Source organism: Sturnira hondurensis, unplaced genomic scaffold, assembly GCF_014824575.4.
Source record: "Sturnira hondurensis isolate 20B ecotype Veracruz unplaced genomic scaffold, ASM1482457v3 Scaffold0000880, whole genome shotgun sequence".
Taxonomy (NCBI): Eukaryota; Metazoa; Chordata; class Mammalia; order Chiroptera; family Phyllostomidae; genus Sturnira; species Sturnira hondurensis.
Window position 1 is genome coordinate 10073421 of NW_028073511.1, and position 19741 is coordinate 10093161.

The 19741-nt window shown below is 35.2% G+C and overlaps 1 protein-coding gene across 1 annotated transcript; it reads right to left on the minus strand.

The window, feature by feature from the left end:
- Positions 1-2817: 2817 nt before the first annotated feature.
- LOC118993640 (beta-defensin 110-like) lies at positions 2818-8138 on the minus strand. Its single transcript, XM_037056146.1, has 2 exons — positions 8044-8138; positions 2818-3026 (listed from the first exon to the last, which is right to left on the minus strand). Exons 1-2 carry the CDS (start codon positions 8096-8098, stop codon positions 2878-2880), a joined length of 204 nt encoding a protein of 67 aa, XP_036912041.1. The 5' UTR covers positions 8099-8138; the 3' UTR covers positions 2818-2877.
- Between the last annotated feature and the right edge of the window lie 11603 nt (positions 8139-19741).

Genomic DNA, 19741 nt, shown 5'->3' on the forward strand with positions numbered 1-19741 from the left:
CACAATGCCATAGAAACTTAGATTCTGGGCCAAAGGAAGAGAAAACGAAAAACTTCAGATTTTTAGAGTTGATGAGTTTAATATTATCTAGCTGTTTTGTCAATCACTCCAATGAAAATTACAGTATATGGGAAAGAAAATTGCCACAAATTTCCCCATTTATAAGTATTTGCCTTTTTTCCTTAATTTTTTTTTGTTAATGAATGCTGAGAGGGAGACACATTTATATTAATGCAATATAAATAATTAGTGACACCACTCTTTCTTTAAGAAACAGACTGCAGAATTTCATCAAAGGGGCCTCTAGAGGTTTCAGTGGATATCATCACACACAGCCCTTAAAAGATTTCTCCAGAGAATGATATTAATTGCATGGTTAATGCCTATACATTCACGTTCTCTCTCCAGTTTGTCACATTTGTCCATTGGACAGAAGGCAGATGAGTGTTACTTGAATATACACTGGACTATACACAAGGAGGTGTCAACACAGACCTTTTGATGGTTTTATTTTTGTCTGTCAAACACCGAAGGATGGAGGGTCTGCCAGTACAGACTAGTTCATGTGAAGAGATGTCTTAAGTGCCTTCCACAACATCTCTCACCATTTATCGCTACTCAGTGACCACCGAAAAAGTTGGTTCTTATTTGCCCCATAGTAATAGTATACTAGGCTTCTCAAGTCTATTTTGTAGGTCTTGATGTAATAATGGCCCGGATTCTGCTTAGCTAGGATAAATAATAATCAAACTTTTATAACAAGCAATTAATTTTACTAATCTTCTTCTCAACGTGGCTTATATATTTCTTGTCCAAAGGTTAGGCTATTTTTTTCCCAGAACCACCAGTATATCACCTCCAGTTCATATATACTAACACATGATAATTTCAAATAGAAATCTTTTCTCACAAGAAACAGAAAATGTATTTACTACCTGAAAACATTTCTGTTCATTTTCATTTTTAAATTTCTGTGAGAATAAGTTGCCTACTTATAAACCAGGGGTTCTAACCCAGGCCCCTCACAGAGGATGTTTGGCAATGCAGGTAGACATTTTTATAGCCACAGTCAGTGGAAGGAGTGTTACTCGCCTTTTGTGGGTAAAGGCTAGGGATGCAGGGAAACATCCTGTAACTAAAGACAGAATGCACAACCACAACAAAACTGTCTGGACCAAAATATCAATAGTGCCGAGGTTAAGAAACCCTGTTTAAATTAATATTGTAAAAATAATTTTGGAGATATCCATGCCACGAGGGAACAGATTAGGCAATAAAAGTCTATTTTTAGTTGTTGAGAGAGGGAAAAGACTATGCACATCAGGCTCCAATGTATGCTTAACAAAGACCTGTTTCATAGAGGGAATTCATGTGCTTATTAAAACAAAACTAAAAATTAAACAGTCCCTTGTGAGAGAAATATATCTAGAAACTTTATCAAAATGAAAAATACTCTTTCTCTGTGCATGTCACTGTAATAAATGTTTCATGTGAAATAGATACTTAGCTCTCATACCTGCATTTAGAAAAAGGAATGTGATGTTGTAAACACCAAGAGAATAGGGGAGGCCTGGACATTATTTGACTTCTTATCTAAGTCCAAGTCTGATCCACATATATTCATTCAAAAATCTCTTTTCTTTAGTTAAGTTACCAATTTCTTTTTCAATTTTATTCTGGGGAAAAGGGAATTTTCTAACTGTTTCTATTACTATGTTGTAGTACTGATGCTTTTTAAAAATCTGCATTAGTACAAATTACTAACTTGTCTTCCCAAACTGATAAAAGAAGCAGATTTTGCACTTCTGAACAGAAACTGTATGATGCGCAGGTATGATTGAGAATATTGTGGAGGAGAACTCAGGAAAAGAGGAGCTGAAGAGTGAAGACCACTCCCCCTTTCTTTCACTTCTGGCCCCTCAGGGTCATTTTCCAGGACAGAGGAGGTGAATCCAGCTATTAGTCACAGTTTCTTACTTCCTTTGTCAAAATATTCAATTATAGCCATGACCCATGTGTCTCCATTCATTGAGTGTCATCCTGCAAACCCAAACGTTGCCAGTTCGATTCCCTGTCAGAACACGTGCCTGGGCTGCAGGCCTGGTCCCAGTTGAGGTGCATAGGAGAAGCAGTCGATTGAGTTTGTCTCTCCCATTAGTGTTTTCTCCCTCTCTTACCTGCTTTCTAAAAAAAATAAATTAATAAATAAAATCTTTAGAAAAATTTAATTATGTCTAGCCTCTTCACCTTTTTGAAATTTTTCTCCTTTCTTACTCCCTCTTCTATTTCTTGGTACACATATTTTTCTCCAGTAAATAATAAATAATCATAGAAATTGGAGTTTGTTGTGATTCCCCTATGCTTTCCTAAGTGATTTTCTGACTTAGGCTTTGTGTGTCTCATGAAAAGGATTTGCACTCTCAGTATCTACTCTTTCAAGTCCCATGGGTTGGCATTTTTTCTTGGGATTATCTATGGAACAGTATTAAATATTTTACATAATAAGAAAATAATAACACATTTCTACTGTAAGCTTCTATCAGAAATACACTCCTCCCATTTCTTTGACCTAGGATTTCTCACATTATTTATGTCAACTCACACAAGGCATATAGAACTGTGAATAGTTGTTGAGGAGTGTCCATAAAAAAATACATTCTGCTTACTCTGGTACCAAGAGATCAAGTGAAAATGCAATGTAAAGGCACCAGATGCATGTGTGACATAGAACCACTTCTGAATGGTTCGATATTGAATTTTATTTAATTCCTTGTGTATTACAGAGATACACAGGTCTTGAAAGATGTGTTGGGAAGGCTTAATAACACCGGTCCTCTCTTCTTGGACCATGTGTCTCTTTCTTTTCTTCTGTCATCTTTACTTCTGCAAGCAGCAATGAGTTGCAGGTCTCATGCAGTAAGCAATCCTAATTTCATTCTCGTGGCACTCATTTTTACACCGACCATTACCCTTTTTGCACTCTCGCCTCAAATCCAAGCTACCATACTGAGGATATTTCTTTCTGGCTGTAAGAAGGAAAGAAGGACTGAAATTAGCAACCTAGCTATGACACACCCATATTTTAAATGGAGAAAGTTCCGGAAGCAAAGACAGTAGAAGCAAAAGAGCCCCATTTCTAGTTTATGACTCATTCATTGGTGCAAGGTCAATCATGGAAGTCAGAACGTGTCTTGGACCCAAGTGAGGTGTGTCATTTTGTTGACTTACTAGTTAACTAGATAGTAATTTAAGGATAGCTCCCAAAGTCAACAGGAAAAAAGTGTTCATAATTTATCTTCTGTCAGGTTTGATCTTTACAACCAGCTAATTGTATTTGGGATTTCTTTTTCTGCTTTCACAAACACTATTTAGATAGAATGGGCAATTAGATGATTGTCCTAAAATAGTGACAGACCCATAAATAAAGAGCAGGCTGACAGATGTTGGTGGTTGGGCTAGGTGGGGTCTGTGAAGGGATTGAGCAAAAAAAGGGGAAAAAAAGAAGAAAAAACTCATGGACACGGGCAACAGTGTGGAGATTGCTGGGAAGAAGTGCAGTGGGGAGAGGTGGAGGAGGGAATAGGGGTGAAAAATGATGATAGATGGACACCTCACTTGGTGTCATGAACACACAACACAATGTACAGGTGATGTGTAGTGGAATTGTCCGCCTGAAACTTGTATAATTTTGTTAACCAATGTCACCCTAATAAATTTGATAAAAATAAAATAGAAAGTTGGGAGAGGGGCAATGTTAGGCAATTTGACTTTCTATAACCCTTGTGGGTATTTTAGGATTTACTTCCCCAGAGAAATGATCTAGTTCAGCTGGCTAGAGCATCATCCCTACATGACAAGGTTGTGGATTTTATCCTCTGGGCACATACAAGAAGCAATCAGTGAATGCACAAATAAGTGAAACAACAGAGAGATGCCTTTTACTCTCCCTTCCTCTATCTTCTAAAATCAATTTTTTGAAAAAGAAATCATCTAACTTAGATGAATGTCTGATGACAACATTGATTTAAAAAATGGAAATGTCTAGAAGGTGTGGTCAATGTTCGCCATGACCTGATTTCTAAAATTACTGGGGCTCTAAGCTACATGCTTTATCTTGTAGCTTGGAGAGTAACACAGTAGAAGTTTATTATTTACGATAGTTGAAGATATTTGGGGAATTGGGGGATGGGTCTCAAAGGCCGTAAAATTTATTCCAAGACAAATATGTTTTAAATTAATATTTCTCATTACAGGCTGGCCCATGTGTTTTCAAAATCCCTTTGTTTTGGAGTGTTTTTTGTATACACATAATTTTCAATAAGTAACGGTGTTACTCATACCATGAGAACAACTAGTGTGGGAGAATTCTAAATTTTCCAGGTGTCTGATCAAAGGGTAGACTGAAACATTTTTGTATATTTGTGGTATGAAATCAAATACATTTTTCCATTAGTTTCTGCCATTAATTACAGTTTTATATCCCAATCAGTTCCTTTAAAGGCCAGGCCTTTCTTCCTGGATATTCTGTCTCCATTTCCAACAGTTCATGGTGATAAAAGATACTTATTAGTGAATACCCAGACTCAAGACACATTATCCATATGGTTGGTATAAATAGCTGATATAAAACCTAGCTCTTCCATTAAAATGAGCTCTTTTCTCACTATAACTGAAGAGGTTCAGAACATGACTTATAGTAGAAAAAAATAATAACTCTTCACAGATTAAATGTTCACTTCTAAGTATCATTATTTAGTTTACAGTTTCTTAGGAATTATTATTATCAAACCATATGTCATTTGCTAGTGATAGAAATCTGAATTTTACTCACTGTAGCCAGAGTTCTGTCATATTTGACACTATTGTTCAATATGCATCACCCCTCTCTTGTTACTTCTTTTTTATTTCACCTTTCTAAAATTATTAGCTTCTTTCTTCTCATTCTGACCTCTGAATATAAGTATTCCCCAATATGAATGTCTTTGGATCACTAATATTCATCTTTGCAAGCATGCATCCACTCATTCAACAGATAAGTACAGTTGATCCTGGAATACATCAGGGTTTAAGGTCACCAATCCCCTACAAAATCAAAATTCCAATTATAACCTTTGATTCTCCCAAAATTTAACTATTAATAGCCTACTGTTAACTAGAAGCCTCACAAGTAACATAAACGATTGATTAACACATATTTTGGATATTAACACATATATGGATATAATACATATAATATATGTATTATATTCTGTATATTATAATAATGTAAGCTAGAAAAAAGTACATTTATTGTTTTTATTTTAAAGAGTCTATTTGTAGTTGGACTCACACAATTCAACCCTGTGTTGTTCAGGGTTCAAATGTACACTCCATGTTAAATTCCCTGCCCATCTCTGGAGCAGAGTTTCTCACCCTGAGCATATTGACCTTTGGGTTGGACAGTTCTTTGTTGTTGGACACAATCCTTTCTGTTCACTGAAGAATGGTTAACAGCATCCCTGACTTCTACCCACCAAGTGCCAACAGTACCAGTTGTGACAACCTAAAAGGTCTACAGACATTGCAAAGTTGACTCTCATTGAAAACCACTGGTCTTATGATGCTATGATTAAGCCAAACACATTTTCTCTATCCTCAGATGTACAAATACAATATTCTCTCTGAAATCTCTGCTGATCACTTTCAAGAAAGTAATCTCACTTTTCATTGTTCTCATAGGTAATATTCATATTGCATATTAGAGGATTTCTCTAAAACAGTATATAAAGTCCTGGTTAATATGTAAGCAAGAAATGAGCTAGATAATTCCTAAAATATTTTTAACCCATAATTTCTTATTTTTACTCATCTGTTATTTTATTCTTTAACATTCATCTCCTTGGAAACAGGGACAATCACAACCACCCTTTCAGGACAAAACTTCACTATCTATCCTATAATCACAGTACATAATGTGTTTAAAGAAAAGTGATTATTGGCAAAAGCACACTTTTCAATTTGACAGATAAAGTGAAACAATAAATGATAATAAAAGAACACCTCATTTCTAGACATTTAGTACATTTATGAACTCTAGAAAATGATGAAGAAAACTAAGTGACTTCACGGGAGGTTTCCCTAAATAGAAAATTTAAGGACTTCTATCTAGACAATTTTCCATCTGTAACTCTCTTGAGTGGGAATAAGTTTACCTAGCTCAATTTTGAGTAAGAATTTTTGCCATCTGGAGGTGAGATGTTAAAGACAACCGAGGAATGCTAAAAGATTGTTGAACAAATGACATTTAATTTTAATCAATTTAGTAAATCACCATATGTTGGTGAACTATAAGATGAAAGACAAGGTTCTTATTGTTTTATTTTCTAAAATGTCTATATCCTATATTGCACATTTTATAATTTTGTGGATATATATATACTCATATATCTTGACGTGCTTCTTTTCCTCTGGAATTTTTTTTGTCAGTAATGGTGAAAGTTATCTAAAGTTTTTCACATTGTGATTAACAAGGAGAATGACCTCATTTTGTAAGTATAATAAAAACATACAGGTAATTAATTGATGTTGTAATCTATGTCACTATATCCCCAAGTAGTTTATAATTGATGAGACTACAAGACATATAAATTTAAGTTTTTTGATAAGTGTATGAATAAATTCACATATCAGTAGGGTCACATGATGTGGTTGTTATAAGGAAAAATAAGTGAATAAAGCATAAAAACAATACTATCACTTGTCATAGTGATATTATTAATGTTAGCTATCATTGAAATTAAAAGAAAGAAAATTTATCATATGTTCATAAAGTTTTATCTTGGTTCTTTCTAGAACTGGAAACAATCTACAGACCTTTTTCTAACAAATTTTAAATGAAGGAAGAGGAAGTTATTCTCTTAGCAAAATTAACAACAGCATTACTTTGTTAACTTTATTGGTGCTTGGGCCCTCTTTAGAATCTATCCACTTGCAACCTTAAAGTGATAATTGATCAGTTTTTTATGCGTAAATTTTTAGATGGTCATAATGGACTCTCTAATATTCATAATGAGAGATAAATTAATTTAATCTCCTAGACCTCAGTTATTATCACTCCTGTTAGGTCTAAAAAATTCATCTGGATACTAAAAATAAATATTTTCCTGTGAGTTAGGGAATTTGAGTCTGATTCCAGTGCCAGCATCATAAACTAGGTAGAACTTGAACCAACCCTCTCACCTTACACTCTTTAAGAAGAAGGGAATAGAGTCAATGATCGCTCCATTTCCAAACTTATTATTTTACTTCCGTGCACTTAATACTTACACATTAATTCAAGAGAAGAGAATCTTGTTACATACCTGAAGATACAGTCCTTGAGGGGAAAACTGTTCTCATGGAAAGTAGCGCTCATATACTAGGTATTACACTCAACATTCATGTGATCTGTAGCACTCAAAGACATAAGAGTAGTGACTAAAAATATTTAAAGAAAGGCCAAGAAGGGATGTGATTTGCTGAAAGTACCAAGAACAGAATATTAATTAAGAAAGGCTTTCTATTAATTGGAAGTGGTATGCTAAGCATAGGTTTTCAAAAAGGAAAAAGTAAATAGACTGTCCAGAACACTGTTCTCTACTCTTTATCAGTGATTATGCTGAAGAATATTTTTTTCCCAGCAAGAATGGATTGTAACTAACTGTTGCTACAGGATAAACTTGATGAGACTTTTCATCTTGAAATCGTTTTAGATTTATAGGAAAGTTGCAAAAATAATAAAGGCCAACTTCCCCTCTGCTAACATTTCACTTCATCACACCACTTTTATCAAAACTGAGAAGTTATCATTGATGGAATAATATGAACTAAACTACAGACTTCACTTATGTTTCTCCTGTTTTCAAACTAATGTCCCCCTTCATTTTTCTGTTCTAGAGTATCACAATGCTTTTAGTATAAAAAATGTTTTAATCCCTATGGTGTTACCATGTTTTCAACAAGAAATAACTGATTATTTCCTCAAATTCATTAGTACAAATGTACCCATAAATGTTTCTATGTTACCTGGTGAAATCGTGACCCAGAGGAGCAGAATAACGAAAAACAGATGAATCTTCATGGCAGACAGTTTCTTAGGAAAAAAGTGTCCGCAGATCTTCTTTTCTAAGTCAGGGCTTTCAGGTAAGGACACAGAGAACCCTTTTTTATTTATCGATTCTCCTGGGAAGTGGTTTTGACCACTGAGGCTTATCAACAGCAAGGGCATTTGTATGCTTGATTGAACTGTGCCGTGTTCACAGAACATGGTCATAAAAATTAGTGCAAAATTTTCTGGTGAAAGTAATAACTGATTACATTACGTTGGATGTGCTGTTTTGAAAACACAACCCTTAGGGGACTTTTAAAATATATGAGTTTGGGTTGCCAAAACATCACAGTGAGAAATATTACTGACATACAATCCTTTCTTATATGTTACACATAATTATAAATATTTTAATGCTTTTTAGATTAAATTAATAAATGTCTGAATCCATAATATAGAATTTTATAGTTAAAAGTTTTCTTTGAGATTACTTCTGTTTACAGTTGAAAAAAATGAAAACCAGGAAGGTTGAATGTTTTATTTCAATTCACACAATATGCAATTGTTTAAATGTGACATAACCAGGAAATTCTGGATTGACTAATGAATATGGGAAATACTTAACACAACAGGTTTTTCAGTATGAAATAAATTCTTATAACAAGTTATCTGATTTCATAATTTTAGATCCAGTGTTTTTCATTCTGTTTATGGAACTGGAAATGATTTCTGATCCAATTTGCATACCACCAAAGTTTATTATTTCAGACACATGCAGAAGAGCTGCGAGTTTTACAATATATCCAGATGCTGATGCTGTAGTCAGAGGACAATTCATCAATTATCTCCTACCACTGAGTCAAGAAAATTTCTAGGACAGTGGTTCTTAAACACGAGCTGCATCAACCTCCCCTAGAGGGCTTGTTAAAGAAAGATCACATGACTCCTCCCGCAGCATGTCTGATTTAGTAGGTTTAGAATAGGGTCTAAGATTTTGCATTTCTAACAAAATCCTGAAATGCTAATGCTAACAGGGCCACATATTCCAAGAATTCTGATTCATTTATGCTATAAGACATCAGAAAAATAAATTACATACCAAGAGAATCTATATCATAGGTTAGTAAAGAATGTGGGACTTCTTAGAGATTTTAATCAGGTCCACTGATATTACAGGGCAGGGAAGTGAAATTGAGAGAAATTAACTTACTTGCCCAACACTTGTTATCTTTTACAAGAAATTCAAATTATAAAATACAAATAGAAACTTTTCATTTAAATAAAAAGTGAGAGCCCTGATTTAGCTAAGCGTTCTTTCTGGAAAAGGTACAAAATGAGAATTCAGCATCAGCAGATAGGAGGAAGACCACTTCAGTATATCACGATGTAGCATTTATTCAGCAAATATTTATTGAGCACTAAAATTTGCCAACTTGGAATTTGCTACAAGTTGATGGCATTTTCAAGGGAAAAAGAAACAGTGTAAATATAAACCTGGGGACCTTGGCCAGGTAGCTCGGTTGGTTAGAGCATCGCCCTGACATACCAAGTTTGAGGATGCAATCTCTGGTCAGGGCACATACAAGAATCAACCAATGAATGTATAAAAGGTGGAAAAACAAATTGATATTTCTCTCTCTCCCTCTCTGTCTCTGTCTCTCTCTCTCTCAAAAAATGAATAATTAAAAAAAATTAAGCTGGTGGGTGACATCAACCAAAATGATAGGGTAAGGACCTCTGAGAATCTGTTCCTCAAAAAAAAAAAAAAAGTTGGAAAAACTGCTGAAAACTGCCAGAACTCTGGAAATAAAGCAATGGCTTACAACAACTCAGAAAGCACTAATTCTAGAAAAATTGACCAATCCCTCCAGAAGAGTGAGCTTTGTGGCATTTTATCATATTCTAGTCCTATCCCTTACACCTCAGCTCAGCAGAAACCTTGAAAAATAATCGTCCACATTCATGGTACCCGGTGGAATGGGACATGGCTAGGGTTCTTCAAATTCTTGTTCCCAAAGAACTGTCTTAATTTACCATGTAAGGTAGTTTCCTGAAAGACCCCACTTAAAGGCTTATCTTTACTTCTCCTGACCCAGAACATGTGCTGTACTAAAGACACTCCCAAGGAGAACTTTTCAGAAACATTTACAGGCCAGTGTTTTAGTGACTGTTTTCTGAGGCTGTGGGAAACACTTCAGGCAAACAATAGACTGACTAAAATGTTTGGAAGAAAAGGATGAGGAAGAAGATATGTACAGAGACTTTGAAAAACTCTGACGTATTCCTGAGAACCTAGAAGGCAACTTGCATAGGAGACATTTGGCAGCTACCGTACTATGAACTTAAATTGATTGAAATGAAGCACAATTGCCTGTCCAAGCCTTTTCCTGGAAGTTGCAGCCTTCAGCTGATTATTCCAAGTTCCAAACAGGTGTATCAGGCAGATTCTGCCAGTGCAATTGTTACTCAGATGGGGAGAAAGGTTCCTGGGGTTTCTACTTCTCCGTTACTGAAGAATTCTGTATTTGGTCTTGAATCTTAATTTTAATGTAACATTTTCCATATAGGTTCATGTGAATATCATATTTTCTTTTATAATATGGTTTCTCTATGGTTTTTCCTTTTGTATTTGCTTTGGTATTCTGGAAGATTTATACACTTATTCAATGGTTAGTATTTAATTTCACTTTTTGTTTTATTTTTTGGAAAAATCCAATTACATGTATATTAAATGCCTATTGCTTGTGCTTACATATGTTATTCCATTTTGAATATTTAAAATAATTTTCTTTATGTATGTATAATTTTTCTTTATTCATATTTTCATTTCTATGTGCTATAGTTTTATTTGTTTTAATTTTGACTTCATTTCTGAAGTTAAAACATTTATTTCTGAAATAAACACATATCTACATGTATTTAAGCACTCCAATTTTTGAGTTTTTAAATTTCTGATTTGTTCTTTTTAAATCAAAATATTAATCATTTTATTAAATCACCTCAATTTTATGTTGAAATATGGGTTCAAATGTTTTGTACTTTTGATATTTTTGTATTGTCTGTTAGTATGATAAGCTTATATTTATGTCAAGCTTATATTATGTCAAATATTTATGTAAATATTTATGTCAATATTTATGTTGGGTGGATTTAGATCATATTTGATTATAAGTGTTGATCCAAAAAGTTTGACTATTTTTTTTTTTTGGTAGGGAACCAGTTTGCTTTAAATCTGGCAAATGTGACTCAGCTCTGTGTGGAAAACCTACAGAAGCAAAGTGGTGGGCAGGAGCCAGACCTCCAAACCCAGTTCTCCTGTGGGAACCAGGCCCAGAAAGTGCATCCAGACTGTTATGCCTTGCTCTTGCTAAAACTCCCTCACCTTGGTCTGAAACAATAGATGTTTCTTGCTTATCTTGAAGGTAGTTTCCAAGTCCTGCGTGAATTTTCCCGAGGATGGAGCATAATCAGCTCGCCACCTTTCCCTTCTGCATTTGTTATTCTCATTTCCTTGATTGTACCTAAGATGTAGACAATGACATTCAGTGTAGTAGATAATAAACCCTTCTTTGATGTAAGACCTGAGAGAAACAATAAAAGCCTGTCTAGGTGAGGGTCAGGGCGCTCTCCCCTTGAGAGAAGCAGCCGCCGGACTCTCATCTTGAGAGAGCACCTGTGCCGTCCCTTTTCCCCCAGGACTGCTGCGGTCTGTGTGTGTTTGTTCTCGTCTTCAGCCACAAACCACGCAGACTCTGCTGGCCAAAGTCTGCCACATCTTTTTAGTTCTGCAATTCCGTTGCACTGAAATTAGAAGTAATACCATATTTACTCCACTTAAGGCATATTAATATGTGCTCTTAATCTGTGTTTATTTTCATGAAAGCCCAATAAATATTGGTGTGCCAGATGCATTGTTAGCTATGCATTACCTTTTATTTTTATGTATGTAATAATATTTATTTTTAAAATGTTTAACTGTTTTCTGCAATATTGCAAATGAAGATAGTAAAACTACCTTTAAAGTATTCACTTAAACTAGTAAAATATGTGTAGTCCATGTGTGCAAGAAATATATGTCCATATAGATTTAAATGTGCTAGGAGTTTGTTAATGGAAATGCCTGTGGGAGAAAAAAAGGGAGAGAGTCAGGAAAGCTTAGGAGAGCCATGGGTCTGTGATTCCAGGCTGATCTCGAATGAAGCAAAGAAAACATTTAGATGGAAGTGCAGTTTAAAATAAGTTCAGCAAGGTCATGGTGGCGTACTCCCCACCAAATCAGCAAGCTGAGCAATCCTGTGTCTCTCAGGAGAATGTCAGCCTTACTCGACACAGCCAGCCACTGACTGGGAGCAGTGTGTGGAGAGTCTCAGCACAAATGCAGGGATGGATCTCAGAGTCTACCAGCTGAGGCCCTTAATTAGTTACAGTCACATTCTCATGGCCCTTTAAGCCTGTCCTATGTGTCATGTAGACTTCCTTCCTGGGGGTTTAAAGAGTAGCTCCTTCTTGATTCTCATGGATCCTTCTTTCTAAAGGCAAACTCAGGAAAGGGTGACAGTAGGATAAACCTCAGTCACCATCACTATTATTCATTGCTGGGTCTCAACCGGTACTTATCATCTCCCTCCTCCACTGTCCCTTCTGAATACCCTTCATCCTCAGCTATCACACTAACAGGTTTAGTGACTTTTCTGGATATAAGACCCAAGCCTTGTAGGTCTGAACGCTGAATAGTAATACCTTTCTCAATTGAGTGTTGCTGCACATATCTATTCACAGTTACAGTGGACAGGGAAACACGGTGAGTGTTCCGCACCTGCTAGTCTCTTCGGCTTTCTTGCATTTGTTCTGGGTCACTCTTGAGGGTCATCTGCTTTTACCTTATGAATAGTCAGAAACTACCTAAATCTAGAGTCATTTCTTAATCTCAAAGTTGTTTCTGGAGAGATCTGACAGAGCAGAACTACTGAAAACTTATTTTTAAATATTATGCTTCCTCCTAATTTTGGGCTTGTTTTAGGGGTCACCAGGGCCTACTTGGAGCCACTAAAGCCATGGCAGATTCAACTGGTTCTTGGAATTCTATGCTGCCATAGAACAACTCTGTGTGAGTAAGCACATGTAATCACAGAAGGAAGGAGGATTGTGACGCTAATTCACCGTCTCACGTCTTGACAATTCTTTCTGAATTGTTCACACTTTAACATTAAATTTTCTTTCTTTACTCATCACAAAGATACACGAGCAGATGTTCTCACCTCTGAATGATGCTGTGAAATGACCCTACCTTAGCTTCACATATCTCTTTGTTTCATTCTGTTTATATTACTCATATAACGGCCTACAAAAGAGGCCACAGATCAAACACAAAAAGAAATCTTTTCTATTTTCAGATCCTATCACCCTCACCATGAAAAGTTCCATAATTTATATCCATGACCATATTGCTGTGACACTGTTTTCTACTTCTGGCTCTGGAAGGAAAGAATAGATGGAACTATAATCTACCCGTGGCATTGACATGTCCTAAACCATACGATTTTATTTTATTTTTTTATTATTTTTTAATAATATAATTTTTATTTAATTCTTGTTCAAGTACAGGTTTCTGTCTTATATTCCCAACCCTGCCCACCTCCCGCCCCATGCTCCCAGCCTCCCTCCCCTTTCCACCCCCCACCCTTAGTTATTGTCCATGTGTCCTTTATGCTTGTTCATGTGAGTCCATTCCCTTTTCCCCTATGATTCTCTCCCCTCTCCCCTCTGGACCCTGACAGCCTGTTCCATATTTGAGTGTCATTGGTCGTATTTTGCTTGCTTGTTTGGTTTGTTTAGATTCCTGTTAACGGTGAGATCATATGATATTTGTCTTCCACCGCCTGGCTTATTTCGCTCAGCATAATGCTTTCCAGTTCCATCCATGATGTTGCAAATCAGAGGTCAGGAAATGGCTTTCAGGACAAATTGGACCACTGAAGGTTTTTGTAAATAAAGTGTTACTGGAACACAGCCACACCCAGCGGTCTCTATGTTGTCTATGGCTGCTTCTGTCCACACCACAGTTCACTGCAGTAGAGAATGCAGTGGCCTATAACACCCCAAATGTTTACTGTTTGACACTTTATCTCTACAGAAAGTTGCAACCACTGACTTAGGCTTTTGCATTAATATGATAGAGTATTTCCAGGAGAGAAAATGAAAGCCCATCCCAAGATTATAATTTTGGTTCCTCATTCTTCATTTTTCCTCACTAAATTCCCTTTCAATTATTAATTCAGGAATTTCTTATTAAGAATCTACCAGATGTCAAGGTGGGCGTCAGGTGCCATGGAAGACATAAACAACAGTGTTGCTCCAGTATTCTGTCTTCTGGGAAAATTTCCTAGGACTTTCTCACAAACATGGCTACTTCTGACTTTGTCTGTCCTTAGCTCTTTATTTGTTTCACTGATCCTGCTTTCATGTCATGCTACGTTGGTTAGGAATTCTATGAGGCAATATACTAACTCTTGATTGAAAACAGGATCTACTATGGGCAAAATTATCATATCCTCCAATTCTGACTTTGTCATTCATCTATATTTCTCCTTCAGGTGTGAAAAAATGGATCAGAAAATTTGTTAAATATATAACTTAAAAAATGAGAAACATAAGAGGATAATTTGGTCTCTGACCATCCGTAAATTCAGAGCTAGTACTTCCCACCCTGTGTAGGAGTATGTGTGTATGTGCGCTTCTGTTTGTGCTATCTTTTAACTGTAATATAGTGCCAAATATGTTTATTTTGCCTTATTACTAGTTCATTGCTTAGATTTTTTACAGGTGACAGTTGTGTGTAGGAGGGGAAGAGTATAGATATTACCAAATATCCTTTTCCATATTTACCCCAACGTGACTCATACTATTAAAAACATTATCTCCAAGGATTATAAATGTCCTGTTATTTGGTAAACAAAATATTTTATTTATTTAACTCAAGTAGATAAGCATCATTTTGCTATTTAACCACACTGAAAATATCATGTTTTGTGATTTCAAAGTAAGACCAGCTTTTACTAATATTATCACTACCATTACCACCACTAAAAACAATATGTATGTTGTGCTTTTCTAAGACTTAACTTATAAGTGTATACTATAATTGTCTCCATTTTATGGAAGATAAAGATAAGGGTCTAAAGTGTAACAAACTTGGTTAGGGTCACCTTGCTAGTAAATGGCAGGGCCACCATTTGAAATCTAGAAGTCTGAGGCAGAGTCATCTACCTCATCAATGTGCAACACTGCCCACCCCAAGTGCTGGACCGTCTGGTGCTCTCTGAGTAACCGAAGTCCAGCTGAATGGAGAAACTTACAGGGAGAATTCTGGGAGTGTTATTTACAACACTGAAGACTTATAATCAAAGGAAGCCTTCCTAAGGCATCATGGAATTATTAAACCAAGTCTAATATTTATCTCTGATCCTTCAACTGATAATCCACGGTGACCTGAATACAGAAGACATGTGGGCTCAGAGGTGAATAATTATTAACAGATGAAGAAACATTCCATTATGAAAATTCTCTGTCCAGTGAACTGTGTTTCCCTGCCATTATAGGGATTATGGTCATTGTAATGCAAAAATTTTTCAAAAATCATTTATTTGATTTTTAAGGAGTAAACAACTTGTAATAAACAGGATGCATGATCCATGCTTAACTAAATATGTCAGTAAACACAGCTTTGTCTTTGACTTCTCTGGGTTTTTGGATTTGAGGTTTACTTCAGCTCTTATATTCCATGAGACCAAAGGTTGTAATGATGGCATATTAAAATATAAATTTGAATATTCTTGAATTATTTTGGTATCTGGATTCTTTAACTCCTCAGTGTTCAAGATCTCCACTTTTAGAAGGAACATATTGTGGTACAATACTTCTAAAGCCTTTTCCTTCCATTATCTCACATTGCCTGAGACTTTTCTCTTAAGAAAGTACATGGCACCCTGGCTGGGGTAGTTCAGTGGATTAGTGGGGTAGTTCAATTCCCAGTCAGGGCACATGCCTAGGTTGCAGGCCAGGTCCCCAGTGGGGACCATGTGAGAGGCAGCCACACATTGATGTTTCTCTCCTTCTCTTTCTCCCTCCCTTCTGCTCTGTCTAAAAATAAATAAATAAAATCTTTTAAAAAAAGAAAATACATGGCATATGTTTAATTTATTTTCATTAGTGAAAACATTTTGAATTTGATGGAAGGACTAAATGTAAGTTTTCATGAACTATAAAGTCTAACAAAATATCTTGTGTGAGGAGAAATATAGGTATGTCTGTGCACATATACTAAAAACTAGAGAACTTTTCAATGTAATTATATTTATTTAGTTTATCATCTTTTTTAATTGCTACTTTTCAAGTTGTTTTAGTATAATTTATCTATTTCTAATCAGAAAAATAAAACAGAATAATCTAAATAATCAAAATAGAGGCAGACTCACAGTTAGAGAGAAGACTGGCATCTAGGTGAGGGGCTTGAAGGAGTGGAGGGACTTGAGCAAAAAAGGAAAACAGAGAAAGGACTGCGGAACCAGAACAACAGTGTTGTGATTGCAGAGGGAAGAGAGTGGGTGGAGGTGGATGAGGGTATAAGGAAGATGAATGGTGATGGAAAAAATAAAAATAAAAAAATAAATTAAGGACGTACAAAAATGAAAATAGCTATAATAAACAATCTAAATAATCCAGCTGGAAATTTAAAATACATTTTTCTTTTACCCTGGGGATAGAGAGGTTGAGAAGCCAAGCAGAATGGTGATATAATTGAAAACTTAGTGAGAGCAGGTGCCTGGTACTGTGCCTAAGGGTGGGGACAGAGGCAGAAGTTTTATTTCCATAATCTAAAAGCTATCGTTGGTCATTCACTGGGATCTAGAACTATATTGGAAATTACCTGAAAAGAGATGAGACTATAGTGGTAGTGGGGAACTGTAACCAAAGGGAAAATTAGCCAGCAGTGCCAGGAAATACTGCCTTGAAACAGAGAAGAAGGAACAGTGTCTAGGCTTTTCTCACCCACCCTGCATTCTTCCTGTGCTGCCTTCAATTGGTTGAATTTACCTAGAAAACAGGAAGTAAAGGGGCTTGAAAAATAAGGCTGTTAGATTATTTCTCAAAAGAAACTTTGCAGGCCAGAAGAGAGTGGCAAGAAATATTCAAAGTCATAAAAAGCAGAGACCTACAGCCAGGATCGCTCTACCCAGAAAAGCTATTATTTAGAATCAAAAGGCAGATAAAGAGTTTCCCAAACAAGAGAAAACTAAAGGAGTTCATTATCACTAAGCCATTATTATATGAAATATTGAAGGTACTTATTTAAGAAAATAAGATTAAACTATGAACAATAAAATGGCAATAAATACATATCTATCAACAGGTGAATCTAAAAAAACAAACTAAAAAAAAGGACAACAGAGACAGGATCATGGATATGGACAGTGTTTTGATGGTTGCCAGATGGGCAGGGTGTGAGGGAATGGGTGAAGAGGTGGCAGGATTAAGAAATACAAATAAGTAGTTAGAGAATGGCCATGGGGATGCAAAGTCTGGTATAGGAAAGAAGTAGCCAAAGAATTTATATGCATGACCCATGGACATGAACCCTGGTGGGGGAGTTGCCTGAGGGAGTGGGGGGTGCTGAAGGGGGGCAAAGGGGAGAAATCAGTACAACTATAATAGCATAATCAATAAAATAAAATGGTAAAAAAAGGAAGAAAATTGATTAGAAGGAAAATAGGTAATTAATACACAGTTTTATTATTTTTTCAGTGTTTTTAAATAATATATTTGGTATTCCAGGTCATCAAAATGCTCTTTGCTTACTGTTTTATCATTCACATTTATATATGTAATCTATCTGCAACTATTTCTTAGATATATGTTATGAATTAGGAGTCAAGATACAATTTTTCCATATGATATTCAAGTGAAAGTTATTATTTATTAAAACTTCACTTTTTCCTCTATCCTTTGCAATTTCACCTATGTTATAAATTAAATGATTCTAAATATGTAGGTCTACTTCTAGACTTCTATTTTGTACTAACTCTGAATTAACCCTTGCATCAATATCATACTGTTAATTACCATGGATAGATTAGAGCTGAGTATTGTTGAGTAGGACTTTGTTCTTTTCAAAGTCACCTTGTCTTTTTCTGGTTCTTTGCATTTTCCATACATGTTTCCAAATTAAATTGTCAATTTAGGGAGTGAGGGTATGCCTGCTGAAATTCTAACTGTAATTTCTTTGAATCTATAGATCAATTTGCAGAAAATAAAAAAAATTACAATGCAATTCTCCCAATACATTAACAAGTAACAGTGTTTAGATTACATTTAAAATTACTATTTGTAATATTTTATAGTTTTTATTATAGATCGGATGCATTTTATTAGAAAATTCTTAGCCCTGGTTGGTGTAGCTCAGTGGATTGAGCACAGGTCTGTGAACCAAAGGATTATGGTTCAATTCCCAGTCAGGGCACATGCCTGGGTTGCAGTCCAGTTCCCAGCAGGGGATGCATGAAGGGCAACCATGCATTGATATTTTTCTCCCTTTCTCTTTCCCTTCCCCTCTAAAGATAAACAAAATCTTAAGAAAAGGAAATTCTTAGCTATTTAATGCCACTCTGAAGAGCATAATTTAAATTTTTTATTTTTAATCTGTTTCTGATCAACAATAATACAGTTTACTTTTTAGTATTAAATTTGTTTAGTGACCTTGTTAACATGATATATTTTTCTAGTAATTTATAGATTTTAAAAAATTACTAGTTACATAATCATTTTTCTTTTCAGTTTATATACTACTTGTTATTCTTCTTATATTATATCACTAGTAAAGTATAATATATGGGAGTGTTGTTAAATTGGCATTTAAAAAATGTTTTGAACTTGGAGAAAAATCTTTAATATTCCACTGTAAAATGTAATGTTTGAGGTAAGTTTTTATATAAAAATTATCAATTTAAAAATGAATCTCAATACCAAAACCAGACAAGGCACTAAAAAAAAACTATAGACCAATATTGCTCATTAACACATATGCAAAATTCAACAAAATATTACCAAATCAAATCAAATACTATATAAAATGTTATGCGCTATGACCAAATGAGATTTTTCCCAGGTATGCAAGAATGGCTCAGCATTCAAAAATCAATTAATGTAATTGATCACATCAACAAGCTAAAAAAAAGAAAAACTATTTGATTATCTTAACATATGCAGAAAAAATGTCTGACAAAATCTGAGATTCATTCATGATAAAAACTCACTAAACTAAAAGTAGAGGGTAACATTCTTAAGTTGACTTTTTAAAAATCTATAAAAATTTTACAGTTAACATCATAATGGTAGGAATCTTGAATCTTTCCCGCTAAGATGAACTAGAAGGCAAGGGTGTCCCTCTTACCACCTCTTTTCAACATCATACTGGAAACTCTAGCTAATGCACCAAGACAAGAAAAGGATATTAAAGGTATTCAGGTTAGAAAGGAAGACATAAAAGTGTCACTGTTCACAGATGACATGGTCATCTATGTAGAAAATCTGAAAAAACTTCTTGTATACTCTTACCTCCAACCCCCGCCTCCAAAACCTTCTTGGAACTAACAGAGACAATTATAGGAAGGCTATAGGATA